Here is a 22,783-nt window from a genome sequence, read left to right on the forward strand (position 1 = left end):
AATCATCAACCTGTGGCTGAATACACGCATCTAGACGCCGATGTGCTTGCAATATTGTTTGCTCCTGCAGCAAACAATGCCAGAGACAACAGTATGCCAAAGAGACACTGCGGAAAGACTCAGTCTGAGTACAGTCCTGCCTCTCTAAGAAGCAAAGCCAGGGGGGTAGACGCTCTCCTGCGACTTTGAAAATTGTAAGGCTTTATAGATCTTATAGACCTTATATACGGATGACTTCCGAAACAGCTTCCGAACCAAGCATCATATTGGATCCAGCCATATCCAGTGGTTTTCGTCCACCGGTATTAGACCACAACACCTTAGGAGTGCCGACAAAGGAGCGTGGAGGGTTGGCACAGTGTCGATTCCTCTATTTGCCTTGTGGAGGACGTGTCATCGTGCGATTGTCTGAGTTTTCTCTCCTCTTGCTGACGCTATCGTTGCAGCATGCTTCTGTAGTCGAGGTAAGCCTCGTTGTTCCCGTATAGTGACGAAAATCCTGGCAAGACAATTCTGGGAGATCTTTCCATCCTTTGATTGACGACATACAGCTTTTTAACTGCTGCTGCTGATGTATTATGGGAAGGGTGTGATTTTCACGTAGGTAAGAAGTCCCTCAGTACAGAGGTTAGCATCCGTCATACCTGAAACTGCCGGAAGAGCTCCCTGGCCAGAAAGAGTGGAAATGGCAGCAAATGGCAAAATCTCCATCAAAAAGGCGTGGCCTGGCCATGAGCGGAAGGAGGCCATCGACGGATGTTTTCCATGGGAGGGCTCCCATGGACATCTCGGGATGAGTTTGAAGAGCAAGCTATATTTCTGGCTCTGTGATTTTTGGGTAGCGGGCTTGGGGAACTCTCGAGTTTGAACAGAGTTGAGGTCGCACTCGTCAAGGGGCCTGTCTTCCTTCTCGCACAAGATAGAGGAGGCCTATATCTCACGTTGCTCATCGAGGTTGGTTAAGCAAAGGACAGGGTAGAATCCAGGCACCTGAAGCCGAGATCTTGAATATATGCAAAGCCCTGGAACAGGGTCTTTTACCGGGCAAAATAGTCGACCACGACCCTCCCTCGGGGGCACGCTTTAGAATCCTGCGACCTGCCATCATTGAACACAGCTAAAAGTGTCTTCATGCTTTTTATGCCATTTCATGTCAATCGTTTCTCGTGATACACATACATACATTTATCGAGGTTAAGGCCTAGTGGCTCAGCCGTCCACTTTCATCGCGTCTCCGTTTTCAGCTGGTCCTCCATTTGACGACACTGCCATCTTGCCATTGCGGTCAACTTCAGCCGGGGTCTCAGTTTCGCCCATCAGGCTTGTCCGCATTGGCATGCTCTGACATCCAGGGCAGTTATGCACCACCTCATGTGCAAAGAGGTCACAGTCAATGCAAAAATGGTGGTGACATACCGGGCATTCGTACCTGCTGCTCGTCGTGGACGTGGACTTGGAAGTCTCCCACTGTTCCCGAGGAGGTACCACAGCAAAGGGCTTCAGACAGGCAAAACAAGCCTTGCTGCGATATGCTTGGGACCATGGCACTTCAAGCCAGTTAACCAGAGGGAATAAATGGTGATAACTTCGGGCAAGATGTGTCGACAGGATGAGCGTCAGTCCACATACAGGGCACTCGCTCGGTAGGCTACACACTTTCGTGCTGCACCGTGAGCAAAGATAGCCATCGCGAGATGGATTGGTATGGCAGGCGCAAAGAGACGGGTGGTCTTCCACTGTCCGTGACGGAAACCCCATCATCAGCAAAGAACTTGCCGACTTGGTCGACTCGTTCGTCACCGGAGGCGTAGTCACCGCCATGTACAATTCTCGATAGTGTTGCTCGTGGAGCACGACGCCATAGTTTGACAAGTCGCCCTCGTTCGTCTTGGAGACCAGCTCGGCGCAGACGGCGACCTGCGCGGCCAGCCCGATTACCGTGGCTCGGATTTTATCGGCCACTAGGTTCTCAATTGTACGGTGAATGTCCCCAGGGTCGGACGTGTGTAGTGCACCAAACACCAGCAGAACCTCCCGTGTACCGTGGCTTGGGGCGTGGAATAAGGCTGCTCTGGCCATCTCGAGGGCGTTCTCAAGAGACGGTTGTCCTTTCGGTTCCTCTTTTCGGATTTTTTGGATGGCTGCAATGTGGGCGTTCGGGTTGCCAGACATATCGCTCACTCGGACAGCAATTCCATCTCTCATTCCAACGATGCCTAGTTGTGATATAGGGTTCTGCTCGAAGAACTCTCGGATGAAGGACTCGGTGTACATGAGGGTGAGGAGGTAGCGGGTCGGTCGAAGGTCTTTCTCGGTCATGGACAAGGACATGTCCAAGATCAAAACCAGATGCCGTATGATGCCGCGCTGAAGTGGAGTTGTATCTTTCAAAAGTCTGCAAAGACGGCTTGGTCAAAATCCGGTCTTCTTGATCCAGTGCGTGGCTTGCCAGGTCTGTCTTTCCAGAGGCAGATGTAGGCATATTGTCGAGTTCTCACATACCTCTTTCTCTTCCCAGCCTCTAATAAGCCTTCAACTGCACCTGTGATGGTTCCGTCGGCACTTTCTGTCAACAAGTCCCATGTCCGTGTCACCTCAAAGTTTTGAGCAGACTCGCGAGCCGCTGCTCTTCGAGCCTGCGAGCGGCCAGGCGCTCTAGGGATGTCATCGTCAGAACCGTCCGCCACATACTCGTCCCCTGCTGCCGGCATCACCTGGGAGGAAGCGGTCACGATGGGAAGACAAGGGGAAGGACGTGGAGTTCGCGTCGCATGCAAGCCAGAGGCTAGAAATCCTAGGACGCCGGCCAATGTTTAAGCGCAGCTCAGTTGGAGAAGGCGGCGGCGATGACGGCTCGACGGGCTCCTCACACTCCAATATGTGACCGTGAATCACTGGCTCTATAGCAGCGGGGCAGAACGGTCGGCCTCCGCAGTAGGAATACCATGAGAATGCATAGTAGATACCACTCATTCTTGTTGATTGTAGATTGCCTGCTATTAGCCAGATTGTCGTGTGCTTCGTTAGAGCATATTCCCATCTTGACTCCAGCCATATACAGGCAGACAATTTGAATGCTGGAGCTGAGATTCTCTGCTGCAGTGTTCACTTTGACTTCTGCTCTGAAGGCTGGCCCTCGTCCCTTTTGCACGAGACGAACCCTCTGCACTGTTTCTCTGTCTACCCGCACCACGAGTCGAACCTCTAGAAGCTTTGCCCCGAGGCTTTCTCAAGTCCGATTCTGTTCGGCAGAAGCTCGTAGCACAATGGCACCTCCCACGGACAGAGACATCCTTCCCGACACGATCAAGCCTCTGAACTACGACTTATCCCTGTTCAACCTCGAACTCGGCGGGAATTGGTCTTACGATGGCCTGGTCAAGATCGAGTCCAAGGTCAAGAGTGACACGCAGGAACTGGTGATCAATACCAAGGAGCTCGAAATTAAAGATGCGCAGGTCCTCAGTAAAAGTGATGGATGTATGTTGGTTGCCCATGTTTGCTAAACAGGTGCTAAGATACTATGTGCAGCCACGATCACATCGATGACCGATGTCTCCTATGATAAGAGCGATGAGCGAGCGACAATCAAGTTCTCCGCGAACATTCCTTCGGGTGACGCCGTGATCGCCATCAAGTACAAGGGCACCATCAACAATGCTATGGCAGGGTTCTATCGTTCCAAGTACAAGCCAACCGTAACACCAGCGTCAACTACTCCCACGGATGGCGAGTATCACTACATGCTGAGCACTCAATTTGAAGCATGTGAAGCACGAAGAGCATTCCCCTGTTTCGACGAACCAAACTTGAAAGCATCGTTCGAGTTCGAGGTTGAGATCCCAGAAGACCTGGTGGCGCTGAGCAACATGCCAGAGAAGAGTGTGACGAAAGGCAGCAAAGATGGCCTGAAGAAGGTTGCCTTCGAGAAGACGCCCGCGATGAGCACTTATCTGGCTGCCTGGGCCATTGGTGATTTTGAGTACGTCGAAGGGTTCACAGAACGCAAGTATAACGGCAAAAACCTGCCTGTTCGGGTATATACTACCCGGGGGCTGAAGGAACAGGGCCGATTTGCGCTGGAACATGCCCACAAGACCATTGACTACTTCTCCGACATCTTCGGAATCGAATACCCTCTTCCGAAATCTGACCTGCTTGCGGTACACGAATTTGCGATGGGTGCCATGGAGAACTGGGGCCTGGTGACTTATCGAACAACTGCTGTCCTTTTCGACGAAGAGAAATCCGATGCTCGCTTCAAAAACCGGGTAGCATATGTGGTTGCTCACGAATTGGCCCATCAATGGTTCGGCAACCTCGTCACGATGGATTGGTGGAATGAGCTCTGGCTTAACGAAGGCTTCGCGACCTGGGTTGGCTGGCTGGCTGTCGATTATCTGCACCCGGAGTGGAAGGTGTGGAGCCAGTTTGTGGTGCGTAGAATGTCGAAAGGTACTTTGTCGCGATCTCTGTTGACATGAAATCAGGCTGAAGCTGTCCAACCAGCTCTCGAACTCGATTCCCTACGCGCCTCGCATCCGATCGAAGTCCCTGTTCGCAACGCTTTGGAAGTCGACCAAATATTTGACCATATTTCCTACCTCAAAGGAAGCTCCATCATCCGGATGCTGAGCAATCACCTAGGTCAGGAGGTGTTCTTGAAGGGGGTTGGAGACTACCTCAAGCTTCATGCTTACGGGAATGCACGAACAAATGATCTCTGGGCGGCACTCAGCGCAGCTTCCGACCAGGACGTTCAGACCTTCATGGATCCCTGGATTCGAAAGATCGGATTCCCCGTCGTCGCGGTTGCTGAGGAACCAGGACAGATCTCTCTCCGCCAATCCAGGTTCTTGACAACGGGCGATGTGAAACCGCAGGAAGATGAGACTACCTGGTGGATTCCCGTGGGGCTGAAGACTGGCACGCCGGCGAAAGTTGTCCACAGTGCATTGACGGCGAAGGAAGATACTGTCCGGAATGTGGACGACGATTTCTACAAGATCAACGCCGACCAGAGCGGCTTCTACCGAACAAATTACCCACCCCAGCGGTTGTTGAAGCTTGGGAAAGCTCCCGATCGTCTGTCCATCGAAGACAAGATCGGCTTGATGGGCGACGCAACAGCGCTGGCCATTTCAGGCAATGGGACCACTGCTGCCCTTCTGTCCTTGTTGGAGGGCTTCAAGAACGAAGACGATTACTTGGTCTGGTCGCAGATCGCAACCTGTCTGTCCAAGGTTCGGGCGGTCTTTGCAGACAACAAAGAGATTTCGGCCGGGCTCAAGAAGTTTTCTCTCGAGTTGTTTTCTCCCGCGGCCGAAGCTATCGGTTGGGAGTTTCCAAAGGACGAAGAATGGCTAACTGGTCAGTTACGCAAGCTTCTCCTTGCTTACGCCGCCGGAGCCGGGCACCAAGGGATCATTTCGGAAGGCAAGAAGAAGTTTGCGGCCTGGAAGGCTGGTGACGAAAAGGCGATTCACCAGAATCTTCGAGGCGTCATCTTCAATATGGCCGTTGCCAACGGTGGCCAAGACGAATACGATACCATCAAGGCCGAGTTCAGAAAGACAACATCGGTGGATGGCAAAGAGATCTGCCTACAAGCGTTAGGTCGATCGAAAAGCCCAGATCATGCGTGGGATTTGCTTGAGTTCGTCATGTCAGAAGAGGTGCCTCCTCAAGATGCTCACGGGGGAATCGCGGCGGTCGCAGGCAACAATGAAACTCGAAAAGTAGCATGGGAATTCACCAAGAAGAACTGGCAGAGGATCGAAAAGATACTGGGAGCGACGAATGTCGTGATTGAGCGGTGGATCAGGGTGGGTTTGGCGAAGTATTCTGATGCAGCGATCCGAGATGAAATCGTCGACTTCTTCAAGGACAAGAACACGGCAGCGTTCAGCCGGAGCTTGGTGATTGTGTCGGACACCATCACGAGCAATGCCAACTACAAGCAACGTGATGAAGCCCAACTGTTGGAATGGTTGAAGGCTCACAAGTATCTTTGAGAGGTATAAGGGCCACCATTGCTGTCAGGTGATATCTGAACGGATAGAAAATGACATTGCATGGATGATAGATGTTGTCTGATCAGATGACTCGAGGCCCGGGGCGATGGAGGTGAAGCCTGAAGTATGCTTGATGCCGTCACACCGAAGGGAGCATGACCGAAGGGCAAACGATCAAAAGGCCTCATGGCAGTTTCCACAACCAGCAGGCACTCAGGATATCCTTTCCACCGCAGTCGGTCTATTGGACCTTGTATTGTACCTTGTTGTAGGCTGCCGCCATTAAGAGACAAGTAGATGTGGTAAGTACCTAGGTAGTAATGGTAAGAAGATCAGAGATTAAAGATAGAGTCACCAGGTACCTACAGAGCACGTAGTAAGTACATGTCGTTGCCAGTGGAGGACGCATCACCGCAGGTGATGGCTGGGAGGCGGCACGTGACCAGCCATGACAGGTGCAGCCTGAATAATAGAGGTACCTTAGGTACCTAGCTAGGTGCCTGCAGAGTCTGCGAGTCTCGTGGGTTCCCTCCCCCGGGCAGACAAGTCACAACCCAACCCGCCTCCCCGTCTCCTCGTCTCCTAGCAGCCTGCAGTACTACTGGCAGTACACCTACTACACAGGAGCCTCTTTACTCCTTATTAGCCTCTCTAGCCTCCTAAACACCCCCCATCATTTATTGATCAATCATTCATCCTTGTTCGTTCCAACGTCTCAATTCCACCCGGATCCTGTAACAACCCCAAAGTCTCCTTCTCAAGAGTATCTATCAACATACTCGCTTCAACTTCCTTCACTCCTCCCTCGCTTCAGCATCCGTCTTTCGGGTTCCTTCAGCGCCCGACCGTTTCAATCCAAGCGAACCTACTACGAGTGCTCCCTTTGTCCTCGTCTCACTCCATCTCTGACGTCTCCTTCCATCCGCCACCATGAATCCCGAGTAGTAAGTCATCACAACCTCAACCCATCGCCGGACAATAGTCCGTCGGCGACGAATGTGTCTTGCTAACCGCCAACAGAGTCCCTTCATCTCGAACGTGCCGCTTCATCCCACTGCGCTGCAGCAAGGTCCTCGACGCGGAAACTAACCACCCGCATCAGATACGATTACCTCTTCAAGCTTCTGCTTATCGGTGACTCTGGTGTTGGTAAATCATGTCTCCTGTTGCGATTCGCCGACGACACATACACCGAGTCCTACATCTCCACGATCGGCGTCGATTTCGTACGTCTATCGCCAGCCAGGCTGTGTCCGGCGATTCACGAGTTGGCTAATACCGGTCTAGAAAATCCGAACAATTGAACTCGATGGCAAGACGGTCAAGCTGCAAATCGTGCGTGTAGTCCTGATTACTGTTGAGCCGTGACCTCTAACCACAATTTAGTGGGATACTGCCGGTCAGGAACGCTTCCGAACCATCACGTCCTCCTATTACCGCGGCGCACATGGTATTTGCGTGGTCTACGATGTGACGGATATGGACTCATTCAACAACGTCAAGCAATGGCTGCAAGAGATTGATCGCTATGCTACCGAGGGCGTCAACAAATTGCTGGTGGGCAACAAGAGTGATATGTCGGACAAGAAGGTGGTCGAGTACACCATGGCAAAGGTTGGTTTCCTTTCCATTGCAAGCACAATGCCATTTCTCACCAGACAACAGGAGTTCGCCGACAGCCTCGGAATCCCTTTCTTGGAGACTTCGGCCAAGAACGCGTCAAATGTCGAACAGGCTTTCCTGACCATGGCTCGCCAAATCAAGGAACGCATGGGCACAACTACGGTCAACAACAAACCCACTGTGCAAGTTGGTCAAGGTCAAGGTGTTCAATCGGGATCCGCCGGTGGCTGCTGTTAAATCAGTGACCTGCAACGTCTCGCACCGCGTGTACACAGCAAGCATGACAGAGTCCCTTTAGCGGTGAGGCTGGGAAGGGTTGGCTGTCAATGACAAAGGCATCATACGAGGATCGCCTGGTCATGGTACGCCGTCATCTCCTCCGAGTTGGAAGGCGTTGGGGGCGCATGGGTGAAGTGAAATTCAGACTCAGCTAGACTGTTGCTCCAATGGCCATCCACTTCCCAGGGTGAGAGTCTTATTTCTTGTTGGCATCTTGGGGTTGACTGCTTTGGCAGGGTAATGATGGAACGTTGCGATCTTCTTGTGGACAGAGATGGCCTGATACGGGGAACGATAGCTTCCATATCAATTGGGACGAATCTGATATGGCCGTCCACGGTTAGTCTGTGCTATCTCGAATCCATGCTCGGTTCAACTACATATTGCTTGTTGATCTTGTCTTCTGGTTTTATTCTGATTTCTATTCTGGCCATCTTTCTGTCTTCTTGAACCCATTCATGCAAGTTCTTCATGCTTTTTGGGAGACGAGCATTGAGCAAGCAGCATTTACATGGTGCTCAGAGAAGGGCTACCATGGCTGATCAGGACTTGATAATGACATCCACCTGGACCTCAACAATAGGGATCTACATTGGACAATGGAAGAGCGCCACTGCCATTACCGGGATCAGACTAACTATCGGTGCATGGAGTGATATCAAGGCATCATCTTCTACCTTCATATTGCTCCCGAAACCCTTCCCAGACACAAGATTCCCTATACAGCTTGTTGTGTGAGCTCCCGCCATATCAATAACCTGGACCAGTCTGGCATTGTCATTTTCTGCTCTGAAGACAGAGGTCAGCGTCGCCATGGACAACTTGAAGGAGGAGGTGTGCCTGACAGACAAGGTCTCTGTGCTGACATATTCACAGTGGTGGTCTTGAACAAACAGCGGCCTCCCAAGTGACAGACAACCAGCACTATCGCATTGATCAAGACGACCTCTTCTGTTTGCGCAGTGTGTATGCTTCCAGGGCTTGAATCACGGGACTTCTCTTCTCGATCTATCCTGACTGCGTTCTCATTCTCACTTGACTGTTGTCGCAGCGCCTTGTCTTCCCTTTCTTCTTGCTTTTTTTTCGCGCACAACCTCCTCCTCTTCCTCCTCTCGTCTTCGTCCTCCTCCTCCTCATCCTCCAGCAAGCGCTCTCCAAGAGCACAATGGCGGCGCCGTCGTCGTCGTCGTCGTCGTCGTTTGACTCTTGGGGGACGACGCTCCCCCCAATCCCGATCATCGGGACAATCACGCAGGGCGGGCCAGAGATGAGCGAGAGTTTCACCTTTCAAGGTGATCCGTCGTGGACGGAGAGTAGCTCTGCTACTACAACCGCCGCCGCCTCCTCCTCTGCCGCGACAGTGTCGCAAACGTTTTCGACCTCCTTTACTCCATTTTCGACGTTGGTGCCGTCTTCCTCCTCTTCTTCCACCCTCCCATCTCCCACCACGCCGCCTCCTCCCCCTACCCCATCCTCCTCCTCTGCTGCGCGACATGGCCACGGCCAAAGTCACCAAGCAGTCCTGATCGCAGCGCCAATCGTGGCCGGATCGACGGTCCTTGTCGTGGTCTTTGTCCTGCTCTGGCGCCGCGTTCATGCGGCATCATTCTACAACTTCCTCGACCGCGTCTCCCGTTTCTTCTCCTGCTGTTCTCTCCCCGGCCTGCGCCTTCGAGGTGCAAACCGCAAGAAACCCACCAGCAACGACGACCTGGTGATGCTACGAAGCGTGCGCAGTTTCCGAACCGACCGAGACAAAGACAGCAAGAAGACGTCGACCTCGGTCACCGATCCCTTCGCAGATCCATTCATGGACGCCTACAACGGCACCGGCGAGCTGGACACGTTCGAGCGCCATCTTCGACAATACCAGGAAGAAGCGGCGCGCGCTCGGGAGAAATACAGCTTCGACGCCCCGCCGTCTACACCGGCTTCTGGAAAGCGAAACAAGAACAAAAACAGCAATGGACGCAAATACAGTCTGACCACTCCCACCCGATCTCTCGGCAACGGCAATGCAAATTCTAGTCCGCGACCATGGTATAAGCCCAAGACACCTACCACTCCTCTGGGCAAGAAATTGAGAGAGAAACTTAGTGGAGGAGGAGATGATCCGAAAACACCCACTCGCCGGACAGCTACACCGCGTGAGGGAATGACTTATTTCAGCAGTGGCAAACGTGTCAATACTCCTTCTGGAAGTGGTCCTGGAACTGGAAACAATGCTGCCAATCAGCGTCGCGTACAGGGACTGTACAGCACGAGATACGATGATGATACCGCCAGTCTGGAAAGTTGGGAAGAGACATGGTTCAATCTGGGCAGTGAACAGCATGCGGCGGCAAATAACAATGCGAACACCAACACCAACGGAAATACCGATGGCAATGGCAACGACAGTGCGAACTTGACTTCGAATGATACAGGAACAGCGTCAACTTCGAGACGGAATATTCGTGCATCGACCGCCTCGGGCTCTTCGTCCGGATCTCCTCCTACATTCGGCCTCATTGCTCAGTTTGAAGCGAGATTCGGCAATCAACGCGAATACGAACGAGACCGTCTACGCGAATGGAGACTTCAGAGAGAACGTGACCAGCAGCAAGCGAATGGCTCTGGCGCCGGTGGTACAACCGATGACAATGGCAACAGCAATGACAACGGCAAAGATGGCGACACCAGCAACAGCAACAGCAATGGTACTACTGCTACCGAACCGGTCACTGCTACGGCTCCTGATACTGCTACGACTCCTGCTACTGATACAGCTACTGCTATTGCTACTGTTACTTCTACTGCTATGGCTCCTGTCACGGCTACTGATACAGCTACTGCCAACGTCACCGGTAATACTCCAACCGCAATCGCAACTGCAGCTGACGGAGCAGGACCACTCACCGGACCAGGCCAATCATGGCGCAAATTGGTCTGAGACACACCCCTTACTTACTTACTTGACCTCAAGGCGGACATTGTTGCTGGTGGTTTTGCTTCTGGGATTGCCTGTATCCATTCAGACACCAGAACACTTGACCACGGGATGAGATATCAGAGATCAGAGATCAGAGATCAGAAATGAGACGAAACTGAGATGGGACGGAAGATGGAAATGGACACGAACACGAACACGGAGAACGAAACGAACAAAACGACACGAACTTGCACTTGCACTTGGATCAGTGGGCATCGATTGAGCATTGGCGTCGGAATCAGCATTAGTATCCGCATCGAGATCACGGATCATGGATGAGAGATGAGGGATGAGTCTCACACTGCTAGTCACAGTCACACTGCAAAAGCAGATGAGATGGCAGGCAGAGAGCCACGGAGAAAGTGACTTCAATGACAACAGTACTAGCTAGTAGCTGGAATGGGCTTCTACGGGCTGAGCTGAGTTGCAACGAGAGACGACGAGATGAGATGAGATAGCTCTTCTCGCTTTCTCCTCCTCCTCTTTAGCTACCACAAAATGGAAACTGCATGAATCCTGACTCTGCTCTCAGTACCTGATACTGTATAATGAGGAAGAACAGGTAGACCGACACATTTGCAGAAGAGTGTCTGTACAAATAGTAGCTGTGTTGGTGGCCAAGTACTTAAGTTGGACAGTATGATGAAGTCTGGAATATATTTATTTGTTTAACGGTCTGTCTCTTTCGTCTTCCTGCTCGGCCACATAAAACGACGAGGCTTTCACGACTTCTTCACATTTTCCGGATGACGTTTCTACCAGCATGTTCAGTCAGCTAATTCCGAGTCTGAAGCAGTTCAGCAGCTGTTCATGAGCAGCCAGCTCCCGCATGACAGGATTCCGCTGCTCAGATCATATGGCAAACAGCTACAACCGGACGAAAGAGACGACAATAGAAACACATTTCATCTTGTCATGATTCTTTTGTGCAAGTCAGGTCCAGCCGTCGGTGTCAAACATGTACGCTGAAAGTCTTTTGATACACAGAGTCGTGAAGACCCTCCCAGCAATGTGCCGCAAACACCACCACCACCACCACCACCGCCACCAGTGCAGCAGCCTCTTCCTCAGCCGGTGCCCACGTACTTGAACCACAGCGGCCGACAATCTTCTCGTTGCAGCCATGACTCGCCTCCGTAGAATTGCCCCGGGGTACAGCCACGGCATTTGGGCGAGTTGGGGCAATTGTAGAACGGGATGTGGTTGTATCCGATGTCTTTGAACCTGCGTCGAGTCAGTACAATACGTTCAATGATCGATCGGAACAGGAAACTAAATGCCTACCAGTGGATCTTGCTCGCGTCTTCAAACAAGCCCAGCGCAATGCTGTGGACGGGAGCGTCGCCCCATCGCTCATAAAAGAAGCCGCCTGATCGGTCCAAATGGGTAAAGTAGTCCTCGTACGCCTTACTGCGCCAGAACGACAAATCGGCGATTTCGAAATTCGACCAGAAATGACACGTGCTGTAGCCATGCGCCTTGACGTTGTTGTCAGGACGTCGCTGGTTGTCGGTCAACCAGGCCATGGCATTATTCTTGTTGATGTACTCCGGATGCGACGCCAAAAACTTGATGGTCTCCGGCCACAACGACGGGATCGACTCGGGGGAGTCGAAGAGGTTGATGTTGAAGCCGTACGTCTTGTTGTGATCCTGCATGTACCGAAACACATCATAGTCGACGTCACAGAAGAACTTGACCTTGGGTTCTACCCGCCAGTAGTATCGCATGTCTTGGAGCGCCTCGTGGCGGTAGAACATGCCACTGTTCCACCGGCACATCTGATGGTACGACACCTTGCCGGCATACTGGACTTTGTTCTCCTTGAGAATCTTGGACGATTCGTCGTACAGTTCCTTGCTGACCCACGAGGGCATCTCCCACTGTTCCTTGGGGATCAGGTTGTACGTGCATTTGGCCTTGGTGGCTTCCTGCGTGGCCCGTTTGAACTCGTCGGTGAAGGGGACATCGTTGAAGAAGGTCCATGGATAGTTGTATTTGTGGTTCCATGTTTCTTCCAGTTGTTTCATGGTCGGGAGGAGTTCGTGGAGTTCTTCGTTACGCACGAGCGAGAGAAGCGTGGCATTGATTCGTGCCGAGTTGGGGCTGTCGGGGGAGTAGTCGTGTTCGGTGTGTCGCCATAATGGCTCGGGAGGTTCGCCCACGGCTGTTTGTGACAGTTAGCTGGACATGCTCTTCCTGGTCTGAGATGAAACTCGCATACGGTCTAACAGCGGATCGCGCTCCATGTTATCGATCTTGTCGCCATTCCCGGCCACGGTGCCCGGCAGCGATATGCTCGGAACGGGGCGTAGATACTGGTAGATCAGGAAAAAGACCAGGACGACGGACACCGCTCCCAAGAGCCTCACGGGCCGTGCGACTGCCATGTTGACGCAGCGATCTCATCCATCCGTCGTGCAGAGGGACATGGCTCAGCCGCGCAGGAGAATCAGACGAGCAGAAGAGTGTAGAGGATGAGGAAGAAGAAGAAGAGAAAATGTGGTCAGTCTATTGCGCGGGGGCGTTGTCAAACGTGACCCAGAATGTGTAACTTGATGTTCGTTCGTATCTTTGAATCGCAGTGTTCGCTTGTCCTTTGCAACTTGCTTGCGCGGCCAGTTGCATCGGCGCTTCCAGCAGTAAATAAGTGGGAAAATCTATGTACAGAGTAACGCTGCGGCGAACTTGCTTGAACCCCGAAGCTCACGCGAGTCAGGCTGCTTGGGCCCGCGCCGCTTTAAGTAACAATTTCACCCTCCTCCTCCATCTCCATTTCAAACAAAAGTTGAATGAATGCCTCTTTCGTTTCTTGCAGACCAGACTACCAGGCCCCTACGCACAATTCAGTCAATATGGAAGTCCTTCGCGATCCTCCCAAGGCCTCCACCTTCGTCCCTCTTCACGAACACCAGTCCGCCACCCCGGCTTCGTTCTACACCGGCCCTCCAGTCCTACACTACTACAGCGACCGCAGCAAACTAATTGTCCTCGAGCCCGAAATCAGCGACGTCGCGGCATTCGCTCCTCTGCTGGAACACTCCACTACTCAGTCCGAATCAGACTCTCATGCTAATGGCACCGAGACCGACGGACACGCCGCAGACCACCAAGCGCAACAAAAAGTAGTCGAGGATCTGGATGTCTGGGTAACATCAGAGTAAGTCGGCCTACTGACTCCCTCACACATCCCATCTGTCAATGCTCCTCGAACCACATGAGACGTTATGGATGGTCTGGACTAACAAAACACCTCCAGCAAACTATATCTATACTCTAACTCCGCTGCGGCTGGCGTATCGATCCCTTACCCATCGATATCCCTGCATGCGATCCAATCACTCCCCGAACCCTCAGTGGGGGAACAACAAGGGCTGTACATGCAATTGGTGTCGTCGACCGAAGCCAGCGCCGGCCAGGAAGACACGGAGCCAGAATCGGTCTCCATCACCATCGTCCCTACGGCGTCTGCACCCCCGGCCGCCGCAACAGAAGATGATCCGGCCGAAGACAAGCCGGAGCAAACTCCTGTCATGGCCATGTTCGCCGCGTTGTCCAATTGCTCCAATCTGCATCCAGACCCGGTAGAGCCTGGCGAGGAGGAAGATGAAGAGGGCGTGGCTAATGGTGGTGTGAGTCGTTTGATCCAAGCCGGTCTAGCGTTTCCAGGCGCGTCAGATGGAGGCTTGCCGCCTGCGATGCCTGGGAGCGGTGGCTGGATTACGGCGGAGAATATGCATGAATTCGTCGACGAGAATGGTGATTGGATCGATGATCAGGAGGGCGAGGCGGAGCCAGTTGCTGAAGATGCTGTTCCAGGTCTCGGTCCTGGAGCTGGGACCGTGCGGACTCGAGTGGAGGACGAACATGGTAACGGCGAGGCGGGCGACGATGCTGACGAGACGAAATGGCGGAGAACGTCTTGATCAGAGAGCGTTTGCGGAGTCAACAAAACTACAATACACAAAGAACCTCAAGGATCCAGGCCATTTTGATACCCATGCTATGAAGGCGTTTGACAAGCTCGACCATTCCTACAACGGGGTACTACAAGGTCAATCGAATCTGATATATTGGATGAGAGTCACACCCCAAGGTCTCCCAAATTGCAGGACAAAAAGTATCATATTCAGCTATCACAAATCGTCTCGTCTCAATGTGCCTTTGCCTATGCCCGTGGGCGGAATAGACCCATCCAGTGAATCCGCAAGCAGCTCGAACCCGTCGCCCACCTGACCCGAACTCCTAGCAACGGCCCTCAGCCCGGCGATTAGGAAAGAAGCGTGCTTGACGAATGCTTCGCGTACCTTGCCAATCTCCTCCATCATCGAGCTGTCGTCGTCCAACATGAACGTAGAGTATCCCTCCCCTGCGTCTCCATCGTCGTCCTCATGCATGCCATCATCATCGTCCGACGACGAAGACTCCATGCGCCGTTGAGCATTCACGTTGGAATTTCTGTGCTGCCGCCGCCGCCGTCGGTGTCTGCGTGCCGAGATGAATGAACTGGCTTCAAAATCCATGTCGCCAGACCCATCACCAGAGTGCACCGTTGCGGCTGTCCCGGGCGAAGTGACGAGGTCGGTGAAGCGGATGCAGAGATCCAAGATGGCCAGCAGGCTCTCTCGTAGCGGCTTGATGCGGTCGCTGGCGAGACAAGCGTGCTCCAGAGCGCGAATGTAGGCCGTGTGTATGGCAATCATATCATCGACGGTGCCGGTGGCGGCAGAAGCAGAAGTCAATGCGACTCGCATCGTCGATGTCAGTGGCGTGATTGTGCACGTTGTCAAATGTGCGTAGACAACATTGACAAACTGTAGTAGCATTGCATGGACGGCTCGTGCTCTCTTTCGATCATTCTCATCCTGGTTCATGTCCATGCCAAAAAGTGTATGCTGTACGCAGAAGTAAGCCCGATGTTGGAGAACGAAAATGGCCCGGCGGATCTGAGCTAGCAGCAGACCAATCCGTTGATACGATGTCATCGAGGCTGGCAGAACGATATTGGCGAGAGGCCAGCTGACATGATACGAAACTGTCATGGCGCCGAGGATCTTGACTGAGCGTCGGCGACTCGCCATGCTACGAGACGATGTGCGTACCGAGTGGACTGCTATCAAGTCTGCATCGACGCAATGAACGTCCCGACACGCTTCTGCCAATAGGTCTCCCACTAGGAAATGGTCGTTCCACATCTCCAGGCAGCGGTCGATACGGTCAAATAGTCGTGCTTCAACGCCGTCCAACATGGCGCCGTTGACACCGAAATAAAGGTAGTCGAAGGCATCCAGGAGCCGTGTGAGCCCGCAATGTCCTTCAAGCAATTCTTTCAAAGCTCTTGTGGTTCGAGCCAGGAGAGCATCGAGGTGGCGGCCTAGGACCGTCTCAAAAGTTATCGAGAAAGGCATTTGTGACCCATCAATCATATGAAGCGACTCTTTCACCGCAGGAGTTAAACCCAGTGACGCTTCGCCATGACTGATGTTCGGTCGTCCTAGATGCTGCAGAAAGGCGGCAGTCTTGCCAGTCGCAAGGATCCGTTCGGCGAAGGGTCGCAGGCAAATCGGCACCTGCTTTTCACTCTCACGGGATATCGCAAACCAGTTGTGCCAAAGTGTTGCTCCATGTCTCGTGCCTTTGTTGGCATCTATGAAGAATGGAGCGGAAGGGTCCAATGTCCCCGTGTGTAACCATATATCAAGGGGTTTGGCATATAGCTTCAAGGCGGAGATGAAGATTGGGAGAAGGGTCTCAAAAGCAGCCGAGTCGCAAGCCGAGTATGCTTTGTCTAGTTGGTTGTAGAGTGCATCCAAGGATCTAATGGAGTCATTTTGTGGTAGATCCTGTGTAACTGTACCAAGGGTCACCAGGCAATTGCTATCCTTCCTCACAGTCTGCAAAATCTGGAGAAGGCTGATGATTCCGGTACGTGAGGTTTCATGCAAGATATCGTATTCCACTTCAGACAATGCCCGCTCGAAGTCCGCTAAAACGTTTCCGATACCAACTTGGATGAGCTGCATCACCGGGACGTCTTGCGGTGTATTCACCCACCGACGTACACGATCGATTGATGAACCAAGAGCAGTTGCTGTACTCATCAATGCATGGGAAGCACTGCTTTCAAGGTGACGAATTTGGTATGTTGGAGTGAGCCGAATCCCACCATCGGAGAAGGTAAACATGGCCGTTGGGAAGCCGCCCAGCATGAACAGCACCTCTCTGACAGCTTGCTTCTCATCCACGTACACAATCTGCTCCGATTCAAGATCACGCCAAAACTGAGCGGCCTTCAGGTCGACAAGCGCGATGCCACCTCGGTCGTCCTCAGACGCGTCAAGAATCCTGTCCACTCCAACACTGGCCTCCCTTTTCTGTACACTCACAGGAGATGTCTTGGTGCTGGAGAGGAGTATTTCGTCGTCATCAGAACTGAGGTCACCGTAATCCGGGATCTGCCAGATCTGATCATGATGGTCGACAGGGTCATCTTCCTCGACCTCAGCCCATGTCAGCGGCGGAGGAGTCTCGGGTCGAGGACGGAGCTTTTGAAGATTCTCCACCCGGCTGTACTTTGCCGGTTCGTATGATAGATGGAGTAGAAGATCGAGGACGTCTGGAATCCAGTGCTCATTGTGTCTGCTCAATTCTATCCGGCCAGAATATAGTTCTTCCGCAACGTCGTCTAGATTGAGAACCAGCAATTTCTCTTCGAGTCCGGCAAGCTTGTCCGCGACCGCAAATTGATCTGTCCGTCCATAGGGATGGGTTTTGACCTTGCGGATGAAAGCGTCTGTGTGCTTGCGTAAGTCTGGAGGCTTGCTGTTCAATGGAAGGAATGTAAGGGCTAGCTCTTCCATCCAGCCGTTCATGGTGGTCGTAGAAGCCATGGCTCCTTTCCTCGACCAGAGTCCAGCTGCTTCATACGTTCGACGAGCTGGCGAAGGTAGACTGGCGGCAGGTGTAGAGTGCCAGAGTGTTGATGCTACGGCTGTGAAGAGGACTATAGTCGGGACTGATGATGTTGGAGCGCGTCGCGTACCTGAGTATGGAAAATGTTCCCCCACACCTGCCAACCACAAACTAGTCCCTTCCTGTCAGAACAACCGCAGGATTTGGTCTATAACAGCAGCTTCCATGATGGACAGGTGAATAAAATGCAAGCCTGCATCCTAGGGAAAACAACCTGAAAACATGAAGAGAGCCCCAATAGCTCGTCCAGGTCGCCAACTCGACACATTTCTTGACAGTCTCTTCTACTGTCCGTCTTGCACAACATGGCGGACCACGAAACGCCTGTCGTCCACCCTCCGTCGAGCCATGCCTTCCAACCATCGAGATGCCTCAACTCTTAGCTCCAACACCGCCGTGAATGCAACCAGAAATGTCCCTCCGCGGTATCAAGCACTCTATGAAGCTCTGGCTGAAGTTCGGAAGAAGGCGTCTGCCCAAGTCAACCTGAGCAGGTTACAACTTGCCATACAAGGACTAGAGTCGGAGACACCGACCACGAGAATAGCAGTCTTGGGATTGAACGTGCAGGACACCGCGCGCAGGCTTGTGAGGCTACTTCTGGCCGACGCGCTGGGAGATGAGGATGGGTGGGAGAAAGAGTTGCTACAGAGCAGTGAAGACTTCGGTCAGGGTCTGGTCATTCGATTTGGACAGCAGCCAAATCCCAATCTACAGCGACCGAGAATGTCGATCCCGGTGCTCTACGTAGCTTCGAATGTTTTGGAAAGAAACCACATAGAAATCCTAGTGTCGACGATCAGCGACCTGAGGACCGGTGAGCGGTTACAGAGCGCCCAAACCGTCCCTGCGGACGCATTCTTGTCACCTTCTATTGGGACACCCACGGCAGCCAATGGCCGACAGACAACCATCAGTCAACCGGTACACAGCACTCTCCTGGTGACAAAGGGCCTGGAAGAACTTCTTTCGGCAGCTGAGCTGTTGGCTTCGACGAACTTTACTGCGATTGAGGACCGAGAGAACGTTAACCTGGTGGTCAATATCGAAGAGGCACGGGTGAACAGTCCCGGCCAGGTTATGATTGTGGATGTGGCAAAGGCCGAGGAAGGCCTCGCAGCTATCCGTCGTTCTGTTGCAGAGGCAACCACTTACGAACACAAATGGGTTGACTCTGGGATGCTATCGTTGTCGACCTGGCTTACTCTAGCGTCAGCAGCAAGGTCCGAAGGCGCAATCCCGACACCGATTAAAAACCTCATCTCTGCATTGCTCACAAATGCAACAAGAAATCTCCAGGTACAAGCTTCTCTTGAGGCCCAGTCCAACGCCGCTAGTGCCTTGAGCGTTGCTGCACGAACGAACCTCGAAGCTGCGATCGAAGAGTTTTCGCGCAACGCACATCAGGAGCTACAAGCCGGGCTCGCTTCAGCATGGACTTCACGCAACTGGCGGAAGCTAGCATGGTACAAGCTCTTTTGGCGAGTGGATGATGTGGGTTTGATCATCACAGATCTCGTCACGAACGCCTGGCTCCCGCAGACTGAGAGAGCAGTTTATGAACTTTGTGGTCGATTGTCGCAAGCAGGTATCTCTCCGGTGGATCTCCCAACCTCTCCAGCCCAGGCAGAGGCATTCGAAACGAGGCCAGCTAGGACGCAGGATGCGGCACAGGTCACTCCGGTGCTGCAGGCTCAACGCGACTTTGCAGCACAGACGCCTCTACAACCCGTCCTGACCAATGAATCTGGCATAGCAGAGGTTAAGATGGTACCTGCCCCGCGGCCCGTCCCTCTTTCGATTTTCGTTTCCACCACCCGTTCCAAGCAGCTCGAACGTGCTATTGCGGATCTTACCGCGGCCGCTCAGCAGATTGTGCTCAAGACCTTGTCTCTGACAGGGCTTACGGGTGGTCTCTCCGCGCTGACCTATCTTTCCATCACGCCAGGTAGCTTGTACGAGGCCGGCACTATCGTGGCTCTAGGCACAGCCTATGCACTACGGCGGATGCAGACGGACTGGTTGAAAGTCACCAAAGCCCTCGAAGGCGGTCTCTACGATGAAGGCAGAGCCGTGATCCAAAGACTTGTCGGAAGAATGAAGGAGCTGGTGGAGAATGCCAGCAAGGTTCAAGTGGATGAGGTTGAGGTCGAAAGTCAAAGAGAAGCCGAGTATGCTGTATCGAGGGCGAGAGAGGAACTGAACAGGCTCGAAAAGTAGGGCCACCCTATTGTGCTCATAGTTAGGTATCCTATGCTCGGAGGTCGAATCAGAATTTATTTAATTCTTCAACTGAGCTCGACCGCATCATCTGGTACTCCGCGTCTACTTTTGAGCCGACGTGACCAGAACTGCATCATGGGCAATACTTCGTCCCTGTTCCTGGGCATCGAATCGTCGGATTTTCTCCACTGGTGATATGTGATAAACTCGTACGCCAACTTGACGCGTTTCAATGGGCTTGAATCAGCCGATGCCAGCGGTGACCTTGAGCCGGAAAGCAGAAGGACTGGCGTCCTATTCTTTGCAGTGCTGGAAGGAAGAGTCGCCGACATGGGTAAAGCACCACCAATCGAGATGACACCACCCAGTGGTGGTAAGGACGAAAGCGACGGATGCAGGGGCACCGAAACAGCCACTGAGCCACCTTGTCCGAAGCCAATGAGATGGATATGGTCAGGGCGATATTTTGATTTACCGACCAGGACGTTAGCTATGACGTCTTCTGCGACAAGTCCTACTGCCCGTGTCAAGGGTGAGTCGGGATCGAAAGGCCCTGTCGTGGCATCAACCTGAAGGTCCTCAGACCACTGATCTCCCGGCCCAAGAGGAAATGGCAGGGGGAAAGGCGGGTTAAGAGTGATGGTCAGAGCATCAGGGAGATTCAAAGCGCGAGCGAACGATGAAAAGTTGGCGGCCGTATCTCCCAGTCCTGGCAGAAATAGAATCACATTGGTCGGTATGTTGTTCGGAGGCAGGTGAAAGACCGGTTTAAGGGACGCTGGGAGATCGCTGGCCAAGGGGGCCGAAGGGTGCGACGATGACATTATAAGTCAGCTAGGTATGTTATGTACCTAGGTATGTAGGGACCTCAGGGAGTAGGTACGTTGTGGTGGCACACAACTTGGAACTTGTGTTCGAGGATGGCCAAGCAAGAATATGGGCCAGATGATATGCCAGGGCAGCCACCACTGCCAGGGACCAACAGAACGGCTGTGAGGGGATTTCGATCCGAACCTCGATTTGCGGCACGCGGGTAAGGTGACGCTGGTAGGCAGGCAGGGAGGTCGGCAACGCTCCACGGGGAGCTATGTCTGTTTGTTTACTGTGTACACTGTATGATCTCTGACGAATTGTGTGGCGTTGACAGCTGAAGATAGACACGAGGCGCAGGCAGAGACGATGGAGCTCGAGCAGGCGCAGTTCAAGTTGGTCGGCGCCAGTTGGTGCAGTTCCAAGCGTGACGTGTGCGTGTGGGGTCACCCAACCAAGCTTTCTGCCTGCAACTTGGCTTTCGAAACAAGCCTCTACCCCTGGCTCCGCAGCCATTTGGTTGGACCCTGTGAATCTCACTCAGCTGCAGTGGAACTTGACCCTGGCTTCGTCAACTTGAACTTTTATCTCTGTACTGCTACCTACCACCCTATTCTACCTCCGGGCAACACACTCATAGACAGGAATGTCAGCTCAGCACTGGGCAAGAAATGCCATCAGAGATCTATCAGATGTCGTCACCTGTAGGAGGGTCAGACCAGTGTCAGGTTCATGAGAAACTCTACCTTTCTTCAAGGTACAGGAGATGTAAACGTAACGCTGCTGTGAGGTGTGAAAGGCACAGCCACTGCACTGTTTGCAAGTCGGTTGACTGTCGACCATCACCAAATGTTTGAGACAAATGCTGAGGCCGTGCCTGGCAGGAGGTCGAATATCTTTACGCACCTGTTGACGCAATGCTTGTAGATGATTCGTTGTCCTGAGACAAGTGACTGCACTCAGTCCCCTCCCTGCATGTGAAGCTGAATGGCCGGCGACAACTGTGACATGGTGGAGTCTACCATAGTTCGATAGATTGTCCAGGGGCTTCAATTGAGGGGCAAGGCATTTCACCAGATGTAGGCGGTGACATGATCTCCAGACCTATATATTCCTCCTTCTCCCTCTCGTCTGCCTTCCTGCATCTCGCACTATATCTCCGTACAGAACCCACAAGAACTCCCTCGATCATATTATCACTACTCTTCAGCCTCCTACAATCCTCTATCCAACTCAACAACAACACCACCAACGAACTACAATTCATTCACAATGTTTGGTTTTGGTAAGTGGTTGCAACTTGTCCTTGAATTTCCTCAGCTAACACCCGGACGTAGACGAAAGCCGTGATGCCCATGAGCAGGTCTATGGCAGTGGTGGCTACGACAACCAAGCCAAATTCTCCCACGAACTCGTGGCTGGCGGAGCTGCTTTCGAGGGCATGAAGCTATTCGAGGACCACCAACGCAAGGAGGGTAAGCGGTCTTGACCCGAAACCTTTTTCTTCTCCAGCAAACTGACATAGCTCTAGGCAAGCCCGTTTCCCATAAGTTTGCCAAAGAACTCCTGGCCGGTTTCGTCGGAGGTGAAGTTGACAAATTGGCCGAGACCAAAGGAATGAATGAATACGACTCTTTCGAGGCGAAGAGAAAGGCAAAACAGAGCGCAGAGAATATGTATGACCAGCATTATCAAGGGATGGATCAGTACGACCCCAACCAACGCGACCAGCCGAACTTCAACTATTGAGACGGCATCTACTGGGAGCTGTCTCAATGAAGCGATACCACGAATGATGAAGACGCGAGATGTCAGAATAGCCTGATACGTTCAGACAATGTAGGGACATGAAAACAATAGTGCCTTCGGGGCGACTTAGGTCTCAATTTTG

The 22,783-nt window shown here is 52.7% G+C and overlaps 10 protein-coding genes across 10 annotated transcripts; 6 read left to right on the forward strand and 4 right to left on the reverse strand.

The window, feature by feature from the left end:
- Positions 1 to 1,209: 1,209 nt before the first annotated feature.
- On the reverse strand, positions 1,210 to 2,711 carry A1O1_02040 (transcription initiation factor TFIIH subunit 2; the record flags this gene model as incomplete). The annotated part of the gene is made up of 2 exons (XM_007722952.1): positions 1,210 to 2,395; positions 2,503 to 2,711. The coding sequence occupies 2 exons, from the start codon at positions 2,709 to 2,711 to the stop codon at positions 1,210 to 1,212; spliced, it is 1,395 nt and encodes a 464-aa protein (XP_007721142.1).
- A 555-nt stretch (positions 2,712 to 3,266) lies between these two features.
- Positions 3,267 to 6,014, forward strand: A1O1_02041 (glutamyl aminopeptidase; the record flags this gene model as incomplete). Its single annotated transcript, XM_007722953.1, has 3 exons — positions 3,267 to 3,471; positions 3,532 to 4,436; positions 4,491 to 6,014. The coding sequence occupies 3 exons, from the start codon at positions 3,267 to 3,269 to the stop codon at positions 6,012 to 6,014; spliced, it is 2,634 nt and encodes an 877-aa protein (XP_007721143.1).
- A 1,479-nt stretch (positions 6,015 to 7,493) lies between these two features.
- Positions 7,494 to 7,874, forward strand: A1O1_02042 (rab family, other; the record flags this gene model as incomplete). Its single annotated transcript, XM_007722954.1, has 1 exon — positions 7,494 to 7,874. One exon carries the CDS (start codon positions 7,494 to 7,496, stop codon positions 7,872 to 7,874), a length of 381 nt encoding a protein of 126 aa, XP_007721144.1.
- Positions 7,875 to 9,081: 1,207 nt separating this feature from the next.
- A1O1_02043 (uncharacterized protein) lies at positions 9,082 to 10,848 on the forward strand (the record flags this gene model as incomplete). The annotated part of the gene is made up of 1 exon (XM_007722955.1): positions 9,082 to 10,848. One exon carries the CDS (start codon positions 9,082 to 9,084, stop codon positions 10,846 to 10,848), a length of 1,767 nt encoding a protein of 588 aa, XP_007721145.1.
- A 1,106-nt stretch (positions 10,849 to 11,954) lies between these two features.
- Positions 11,955 to 13,277, reverse strand: A1O1_02044 (mannosyltransferase; the record flags this gene model as incomplete). Its single annotated transcript, XM_007722956.1, has 3 exons — positions 11,955 to 12,111; positions 12,172 to 13,054; positions 13,112 to 13,277. The coding sequence occupies 3 exons, from the start codon at positions 13,275 to 13,277 to the stop codon at positions 11,955 to 11,957; spliced, it is 1,206 nt and encodes a 401-aa protein (XP_007721146.1).
- Positions 13,278 to 13,742: 465 nt separating this feature from the next.
- A1O1_02045 (uncharacterized protein) lies at positions 13,743 to 14,813 on the forward strand (the record flags this gene model as incomplete). Its single annotated transcript, XM_007722957.1, has 2 exons — positions 13,743 to 14,047; positions 14,147 to 14,813. The coding sequence occupies 2 exons, from the start codon at positions 13,743 to 13,745 to the stop codon at positions 14,811 to 14,813; spliced, it is 972 nt and encodes a 323-aa protein (XP_007721147.1).
- Positions 14,814 to 15,023: 210 nt separating this feature from the next.
- A1O1_02046 (uncharacterized protein) lies at positions 15,024 to 17,759 on the reverse strand (the record flags this gene model as incomplete). Its single annotated transcript, XM_007722958.1, has 1 exon — positions 15,024 to 17,759. The coding sequence occupies one exon, from the start codon at positions 17,757 to 17,759 to the stop codon at positions 15,024 to 15,026; it is 2,736 nt and encodes a 911-aa protein (XP_007721148.1).
- A 322-nt stretch (positions 17,760 to 18,081) lies between these two features.
- On the forward strand, positions 18,082 to 20,079 carry A1O1_02047 (uncharacterized protein; the record flags this gene model as incomplete). The annotated part of the gene is made up of 1 exon (XM_007722959.1): positions 18,082 to 20,079. The coding sequence occupies one exon, from the start codon at positions 18,082 to 18,084 to the stop codon at positions 20,077 to 20,079; it is 1,998 nt and encodes a 665-aa protein (XP_007721149.1).
- Positions 20,080 to 20,147: 68 nt separating this feature from the next.
- On the reverse strand, positions 20,148 to 20,906 carry A1O1_02048 (uncharacterized protein; the record flags this gene model as incomplete). Its single annotated transcript, XM_007722960.1, has 1 exon — positions 20,148 to 20,906. The coding sequence occupies one exon, from the start codon at positions 20,904 to 20,906 to the stop codon at positions 20,148 to 20,150; it is 759 nt and encodes a 252-aa protein (XP_007721150.1).
- A 1,258-nt stretch (positions 20,907 to 22,164) lies between these two features.
- On the forward strand, positions 22,165 to 22,641 carry A1O1_02049 (uncharacterized protein; the record flags this gene model as incomplete). The annotated part of the gene is made up of 3 exons (XM_007722961.1): positions 22,165 to 22,177; positions 22,230 to 22,367; positions 22,424 to 22,641. 3 exons carry the CDS (start codon positions 22,165 to 22,167, stop codon positions 22,639 to 22,641), a joined length of 369 nt encoding a protein of 122 aa, XP_007721151.1.
- Positions 22,642 to 22,783: the final 142 nt, after the last annotated feature.

This window comes from Capronia coronata (assembly GCF_000585585.1).
Source record: "Capronia coronata CBS 617.96 chromosome Unknown acBCG-supercont1.2, whole genome shotgun sequence".
Lineage (NCBI taxonomy): Eukaryota > Fungi > Ascomycota > Eurotiomycetes > Chaetothyriales > Herpotrichiellaceae > Capronia > Capronia coronata.